We start from the raw sequence: 8,349 nt of genomic DNA on the forward strand, positions 1-8,349 counted from the left end.
CTGTATAATAACATCATGTGAAGTGACAACCTGTATAGGTGATCTCAGTCAGAATTTTATTTCACTGCAATTTAGATGAACATAAAACAGAAACACACCAACATTATGTGATTTAAGTCCAAGACTTAAATGTGGCACTCTGTCATTTTTTATATGAAAAATAAAAATCCACATATATGTATATTTAGCTGTCCCCTTACATAAAGTACAAGTACAATTCACATTGAGTTACAACTATTATGATGTCCTTAGAGGAATATCTTTGCGTACATTTTCAATGATTTATACAGAAAATACAAAATAAAAGCATTTTTTATACGAAAACAATAAAAAATAAAGGTAATGTGAGAAGTCCAAGCTGCAGCCAAAGTGATAGGCCATCATAAGAGGCACTTCAAAGCTGGGCAGAAGATCATTTTTTTTATTTTGAAAGTCAGTCTTCTTTTTGATTATCATTGTGGTTATTATTTACCTCCAACCAGCAGTCAACTTTCTCACAAGCCTGAAAACTATATTTTTCAGAACAAAGTTTGAAATCTGTACAGCTTAATTGTAGTATCTAATTAAGTTGAACATTCCTCTTCTCCTATGAAAAAGAGGACTGGCCAAATTAAAAAGTGATCCACAGTTACTCTCCTGAGATCATGTGTTTCCCTGGCTGCTGTAAAGACGCCACTTGCACTTGCTCAAGCTTTGGCCAATCAATTGTTTGCATCCAGGCACTTCTCAGTATGTCCCTGAGAAAGCATTTCGGTGTAAACACACAGAACTTAAAAATTGGAAAGACAGAGTATCTATTGAAGAATTCACATCACTTAAAAGGCACCACTCAAGATTATTTTGAAGCCAACTACGCACTTAGCAAGTTCAAGAGCTTTCCAGAAAAATCTTGCAGTGTGGGAGTCGTCCATCCAACCCTTCAAATACCTTGGTACTCGTGTTTGCAGTGTCCCACAAACAGAGGTTCTGCTTGGATACCACGCCTTGAGGAGACAGGGAAGTAAAAACATCATTATGTTATAAAGCTGAATTTATGAGAAGTATTTTAAGAGGTATATCAACAGTAATATCTTTAGAGGGCCAAAGAAGCTAAGGTAACATACCTCAGGAGCTTGCAGCGGAAATCCTGCAAGCGAGGAAAAGCCTTGTTCACGTTGAAGGTCTGATTCTCATTACTCCACAGTCTCTCTGCTGCAGCACTTGCCCTTGGCCTGGGATTTGGAGAGCAACCAGTGACAAATATGAGTTATTTCTCATAGCTGCTGCTGCATTACAAAATAAGTTTACCTTAATGTTTTGATTATATCAGGGTTTTCTTAATTTCCTACCAAAGACGTGGAGTGAGATTGGTTGCGTCAACGTATTCTCCCCACATGCAGACCTCACCCCCTATCACCAACTTCTTCTGTTCCTCTGTACCTGTGAGGGGACAATAAAAAAATGTTAAATACATAGTTGTTTTTCTTTATGGAGACACCGGTAACGATTATACTGCTCATCAAAATCTTCAGTTTTAGTTAAGCACACCACTTCAAGTCAAAACTCAATAAGTCGAGAGAAGAAATCGGCCCATTCTGATTGGTAGTCCCCATCACCACCTACCATCACCAGCATAAAAGCCAATAATAATATGATGTGATATTACTGTTCCATGCACACACCAGAAAAGTTCAGTGGCTGCACAGTGTAGTAGTTGTGCCAGTCCTGGCCATAGGAAATATGGTTGATGTACCAAGGGGCTGCCAGCAGGACCCTCATGCCAGCTTTGGTTATCCTGCTGAGCTCTTCCTGATATTTAGCTGGTACGCCCTTCCAGATATGCAGCACTGTGTCCTTAGGAATCTGCGCAGAGTGACAAACAACATGCCATCTTGGACTGAGCTGCTCTACTGCTGTATTGATTGATTTGTGTGAATCGGTAGTTTTATCATTTAAATAATAGACTTATAAAAACTCTTAAGATTTCATAGAAGGGGAAATGTTTCAGCCTAACTGAGTCCTTAACAATATGTTGATACAAAACTATGCTACAGTTCAGGTGCGATTCTAGGATCGGATGTTTAGGGGTGCTGAGCCGTGCAAGATAAATTTCACTGTTTTGTACATTTTAATGCAATTTCATTCCCACATTTGTGAAAGAAAAGTATCACACTTTTTGGGAAAGTCTGTGACTAAACCATCAAATCTGATAAAGGTTATTTAAACGCTGAGCCACAGCAAAAGATAAATGGATTGGAATCATAAAAGAAACATATGGTAACCCTAATTTCTGAGGAAAGACAACTCATTTTGATACAGCAGCTCCTCAACATATACATAAACAGTATGTGTGTTTCTGGAGTAAACCAGCCCCCGACAGTGAGTACCAAAAATACCAAAAATTGACTTTGGAGTTATTTTTTGGACTTTCATTTGAAATGCAATGCACAACATGTAAAACCCGGTGGAGCTGCTGTATTTTTGTTATTAAAATATTACGTTTCAACCAACTACTGAATGGTTTTAAAACTTTAAAACTTAAAGCTTGTTAAAAAGGACATACAGTAAAAAAAAATGAAAATCTCTCAAATTTTAGGGGTTCTGGGATTCAATTTAGAGGTGCTTCAGCACCCCCAAAAATGGGCTAGAAACGCCTATGCTACACTTCCACCCGCAATCAGTTATAAGAAACTGTAACATTCAACATCCTGTTTCAGAAGCAACCATGAAAAGGAATATTTTTCTGCTACCTTGCTTATTGGATAACATTAACGTTGTAAATCTGTGAGCCTGGTATGTATGTTTTAAAAGTCAGCAAAAACTATTTCCTCCAGGGTCAAGTACAGTATTATGTAAAGTATATAGTTTTATATATATTTAGTGAGTAATCATGATGTATTCACACACAGTTTATCTAAAGCTCAGTTCAGATTGTTTTCTCTCCCTCTTTTCTGCCTTTACATTAATCAATTTGTGTAAGGAGCTTTGTTTAATTACTTCAAATGGTGTTTTGTTTCCTCTCTTTGACAAGGGCAGAGTGTGCAAATTACCCATGGGGCTGTACATCAGACAACCTTGTTAACTTGTAGCACAGTAATCATACATATGTGTAGCTGTGTCCCAGTTCATTGCTGCATTATGTTCCTAGTATGCAAGTAATCTAGTTAACTTCTGTTTGTACATTAATCAAACTACCAAAAGTGCCTTTAAAAGCATATTAATGTATGTACTCTGATCATATTTTTGGCAGTTCACTCTGTGTGTAGTTAGTATATGATGATGAAATGGGACACAGGATACGTCTGTCACCATGAGGCATGAGAAACAGTCTTCACTGCCACCTAGTGACACGGACATAGACACACCATCCTGTGTTGCAACACTGGTTGGCTGTATATATTCCCTAAATCTGACAGGGAAAGAACTTTACTTTAAGTCACTGTAAGAAAAAAAACACAGCAGAGATCACAACTACAGTCAAACACTGCACACAGGTTATTTTCTAACCCTTGAAGGCGAGGGGCCACACTGTGTAGTAGCGGGCCCAGTTATGTGTGGGTCCTGGATTGTCCAGGTACCACGGAGAGGCCAGAATCACCCTGAGCCCTGAGGCGGTAACCCTGCGCACCTCACACAGGTAACAGCCCTGTTTCCATACCTCCACCACTGATAGAGAGCTGTGCTGCAACACAAAGCTGTACACCATCAGATTCTGTGGACTGGTTGTGCGATACATCTGCTTGACTTTGTTAAACAATATACTTTCGAAATGTATTGGTCATTGGGCGCAAAACCTGGTATTGTGTATACTCTTGTCTAAATGTGAATGATGAAAATTGCTAACCTATGATAAACTGTTGAATTGAAAAAAATCTCTTAAAAACATGAGCCTGCTCGGGGTGCGCTGGTTGATGGCAGTATCCTCACTCTGACATCTCTCCCTAAGCATGTTCACTGCATGTTTGTGCATGATTGTATGTATTTACCAAAAAACTGTATGTGTAGCATGTCCAAAAATAGCACGAGTGAAAAAATTGAATTTCCCCCTGGGGATTAATAAAGTACCTTTCTTCTTCTTCTTCTGTATGAACGGACGCAGGAATTTAGTTTTGTTGCATACCACGAAGGAAAGATTTTTTGGTGTACTTACCCTCTCATGGTAGTCAAACACATCCTGCCACACTATGGAGGTCTTGTTGAGAGATGAAGTGATGTTCACAATACTGAAAATATTACAGACAATGAAAATGAAATTGTTACTTGACAGTTAGTGTATTCTGCAGAGTTTTCCACACTGAATGTTTCCTTTAACAACCTACTTTTCCATGTAGTATGCTTCAAGTTTGGTGAAGTCTGAGCCAAATCCCATATTCTGCATGAACTTGCGAACATCTGGGTTGGATCTCCTATTCAAACAGGAAGTGGAAGTCTTTATCTGTATGTGAATATACTGGTTATTTAGGCACAACTTTTCAGAAACTCAAAGTTACCTAATTACAACTAAACACATCTTTTTTTCCCCAACAAAACACAGTAGAACAGATGCATGTAAGTATTGACTGACACTGAAGGGCATCAACAACAGAGTTGGACATTGCATAAAAAAAGAAGGAGATGTTCCTTGTGCTGACATTCTTGGTATTTCTATGCAAAATTCAGCAAGATTGTAACCAAACAGCCATCAAAACTAGAATATCCTGGTTTCAATCACTACATTCAGCCTGCATTTAACTGTTTTGTCAGCTCACCAGCATGTAAAGTCAACCTCATCCCCTCCTAAGTGGATGTAGGAGTCAGGAAACACTGATGAAATTTCCTTGAATAGACTTGTCATGAACTCGTAGGTGGAGGGTAATGCTGGATTCACAGGACCAAATGTTCCAGAAGGGGTGCTCCCTTTGTAGCAGGGAGTCAACAGATCAGGCTGTCCTGAGATTTAAAAAATGATTTCAGTCAGTTTTAGTTCACAAGTTTAAACACCTTTTTTTGCCATGTATGTTGAGTGCAGGAATTGTTTGCATTAAAGCGACCCTAAGAGTGTTTTTATGGTCTTGGCCTTATAGCATAAAGGATTCCCGTTGGACCTAACAGTGCATAATTCCAAGTGTTTTGTTGAAGAGCACAGAGCTGAGATCATTTGGACAAAACATTTGGTTTTGAGTAAATGTGGCTCATGTGGTTTTTGAATGATACCTTTTCCCCAAGACTTGGTGTGGCCGGGTGAATCAAACTCAGGAAGTATCCTTATTCCCCGCAGCCGGCCGTGTGAGATCACCCTTCTCACATCAGATTGTGTGTAGGTGTGAGTCATCGGATGGAAAGCCCCCTGAATCAGAGCCAGAAGTCTTTGTTCAGGGTTAATGCAACCTTTCAGTGCTCTCCTACCTTACTAATTCACATGCAGTAGGCCTGGTAAAAAAGATAAGATTATCTTAGTTTTCCTGTAAAATGCAGATACATTTTTTGGGTGACTATGAATAGATATAATGCACATGACTTGAAGTGGTGGTTTATACTCTGTCACTGCTTCCTCTTAATCCACATGACTTACCTTACTTGAAAGGTCTGGAAAGGTGCGGCTCTGGTAAGGGAAGGAGGGGTCATCAACAATGTGCCAGTGAAACACATTAAACTTACTGTAGGCCATTGCATCCTAACAAGAGAGAAAGATTTGTCAATGACCAGTGATGGTGGAAAGAGTCATGGAAACAGAAGGCTGAAGATCTTATTATGTCATCTGATGATTACCAGAGTTTTTAATATGGTCTGCACTGGTAAGTAGTGCCGTGAAGTATCCAACAAGATAGCTCGGAACTGAAAACGAGGGAAGTCTTCAATCTCAGTTTTGTTCACATAAGACTGAAAAAGCAAGAGATGGACATAAAAAAATCTGTTATCATACAAAACACTGAGCAAGTTGTTATGATATGTGAGTGGAGGTAGTAATGACTTAAGATGCAGCATATTCTGACTTACTGAGCCATAATCATCCTGATAGACCAGCTGACTGAGAGTTTCGAGACCTGCGCTTAATCAGAGGACATAAAATCACATCAGCACATGTATCAGAGTGACACCTTAACCCTCCTGTTATGTTGCTGGTGAAAGTGACCCTTTTAAAAGTCTATGTTATACAATATGCCTTCCAAACCAGCTAAATGCAGCATAAAACTCTGGGCAGCATGTGACAGAAGAGTTGTCGTGTTAATTTATCAACATCACTTCATAAAATTAAAATAATTCAAAATGTAAAATATAAAAAACAAAAATCTATGTCATGTAAAACTATTGTATTTATATTTAGGGCTTTCCAATGTACATTAAAAAATGTTTTAACATTAATTTGAATGAAAAACGAGTGAGTTATCCTCATTGAACCATGATCTGTGAGAATTTAAGAACACCAATGGACTGAATCTTGATATAAATGGTTAGTAATGGAGTTAAAACTTTGGTTCAAAAAATGTTTGGGGATTTTTTGGGGTTCTGACACTTTTGGATAATTGAATATGCCCCGGGTCAAATTGACCCAGGAACATTATTACTGATCTAGAAAAACGAACATAACAGGAGGGTTAAGGTAGTTTTCAGTGTTCAGCAGCATGAGAAATTCTGTGCAACTCGCTAAACAGGTTTTGTCCTTCTCTTACTAACTGGAGCTGAACATGCTTTATTCGCCTTTGCTCACTAGTTTTCTGTTGGTCATGTTTGCAACTCAAAAGTGGATCACCTCTCAAAGCACCCCACACAGTTTCCGCATTGAGAGATGCACGTCCATTGGAAACAGTCAGGTTGTCTGCAAAAAAAATAAGAGCAGGTAAGACAATACATCAAACCTGCTCAGTGGGGATGGTAGAAGCTACACTCACATAGCCTGTGGGGGTATTACTCAGATATACTTACATCTTTCAGAAGAGTTCTCATTTGGGTAATCTTCACAATCATCACGGTCAACACTGATTTCAACACCAAATGGTTTGTCTGCACTGAATCGGAGAGCACCATAACCTGTTGGTCATTAAAGGTCACAAGTTGTTTGGCTACTTTTGCAGAAGTGAAAGTATTGCCTATACTCTTCCATTTTTGCCATGTTTAGCTCAGCCATTCTTCCAGTAGCTATCCTAAAACCTTTGCTATTTGGAAAACAAACATGAAACTGTTATTCTGGCTGGCTGTCACTGTGGAGGTTTGGAGCAGGTGTACGACAGCCTGAGAGATGAATTGCTGTTTCAACAAAGCCCATTGATCTGCTTTAAAAGCCATCATGACAAAACAAAACGTTCAAAGCAGAACCTGGGAACACTATGCTCTGTATTTCTGCCCAATCATTACACAGCACTGGAGTTGTGAATCCGTGGGTTGTTTACAATCAAATGCTCACACTAAAGGCAAAGTTTTTACACTACATATAAAGCCAACATTTAGAAAACACGGCAAATTCAGGTCAAAAAGTTTATGGATATTTATTTATGGACATTTTACCTTGAGCAAGGTGTAGCCTAAACTTACTTCATAATGCAGCCCCATATCCACCTCACTATTAAACTCACCAGAAGAAAAGTCTGGAAAAATCAGAGAAAAATATCTCTTGAATGCTGTATCCAGAACAGTACATCCTGGCTGTGCAGCTGATTGTCTTCCGTATCCAAAGTAGAAAGCTTGAGGGTTAAGTCGGTATTGCTCTGGTGAGGAGATGAAAGACTGCGGTAGTGGCCATACTCCTTCCACTGTGTGTAAGCCCACCTGCAGGATAATTAATACAAGAGAATTTAAAATCGGACGGCCACATCGTCCAGAACGATCCACATACATGACTCCGCTATCCGATGGTGGAAGCAACTGCACTGTCAAACTATCGAGCTAGTCAGGTGGCTTCGGACGCTGCAGTCACATGACCGGGACTGAAAGGTGCGGTGCGATCATTTCCCTCTAACCTCTGTATTTCTATTAAAATGAGAGCCCAGTAAGCATTCATCCATTAAATACAAGTCAAAAATGGCCGATTGACCACCGTTGAAAATGCATGTAACACTGCTGGTGATTTTTTTTTTTTTACCATATATTGACTGTTGATACATAATTCACGAAAAATATATAGACCTAATATTCTATTTTATTTTTAATGATACAATGAACTTCGAAGCTTGTCTATGTAAACTCAAACTATATGGGAAAAAAAATCAAATATAATAAAGAAGAGGGCCTACCTTGCCTGAAAGCCTCGTGTTTGATAGTCATAGGGTTGGTGAAGTCAAAACACCAACGAAGCTTTCAATGAGCTGTTAAACCCATAGTTTGCTTATTCTTTATCTTTTTTATGTTTTGCTTCAACTCAACTCAACTGTACTATATTTATATAGAACATTTCAT

General features: G+C 38.9%; 1 protein-coding gene across 3 annotated transcripts; it reads right to left on the bottom strand.

Moving 5' to 3' along the window:
* Nucleotides 1–33: 33 nt before the first annotated feature.
* On the bottom strand, nt 34–7,912 carry hexa (hexosaminidase A (alpha polypeptide)). Of its 3 annotated transcripts, XM_034685474.1 has the most exons (14): nt 7,530–7,902; nt 6,883–6,987; nt 6,710–6,775; nt 5,956–6,002; nt 5,728–5,838; nt 5,531–5,632; nt 5,173–5,305; nt 4,728–4,908; nt 4,299–4,385; nt 4,130–4,202; nt 1,662–1,842; nt 1,329–1,419; nt 1,104–1,211; nt 34–983 (listed from the first exon to the last, which is right to left on the bottom strand). In XM_034685474.1, the coding sequence occupies exons 1-14, from the start codon at nt 7,789–7,791 to the stop codon at nt 920–922; spliced, it is 1,611 nt and encodes a 536-aa protein (XP_034541365.1). In that variant the 5' UTR covers nt 7,792–7,902; the 3' UTR covers nt 34–919. The 3 variants fall into 3 exon arrangements, 2 of the variants coding, with proteins under 2 accessions (XP_034541365.1, XP_034541366.1); XR_004631542.1 differs by lacking the exon at nt 34–983 and having other exon boundaries at nt 1,733–1,842; nt 7,530–7,907; XM_034685475.1 differs by lacking the exons at nt 34–983; nt 1,104–1,211; nt 1,329–1,419 and adding an exon at nt 3,487–3,661 and having other exon boundaries at nt 1,725–1,842; nt 7,530–7,912.
* Nucleotides 7,913–8,349: the final 437 nt, after the last annotated feature.

This window comes from Notolabrus celidotus, chromosome 6 (assembly GCF_009762535.1).
Source record: "Notolabrus celidotus isolate fNotCel1 chromosome 6, fNotCel1.pri, whole genome shotgun sequence".
Taxonomy (NCBI): domain Eukaryota; kingdom Metazoa; phylum Chordata; class Actinopteri; order Labriformes; family Labridae; genus Notolabrus; species Notolabrus celidotus.

Coding starts and splice junctions, on each gene's coding strand:
- hexa (XM_034685474.1), bottom strand. CDS start 7,791: ATGTATGTGGATCGTTCTGGACGATGTGGCCGTCCGATTTTAAATTCT. Junction 6,776..6,882: donor TGAGAACTCTTCTGAAAGAT/GTAAGTATATCT, acceptor TTTTTTTTGCAG/ACAACCTGACTGTTTCCAAT. Junction 984..1,103: donor TTCCGCTGCAAGCTCCTGAG/GTATGTTACCTT, acceptor TGTCTCCTCAAG/GCGTGGTATCCAAGCAGAAC.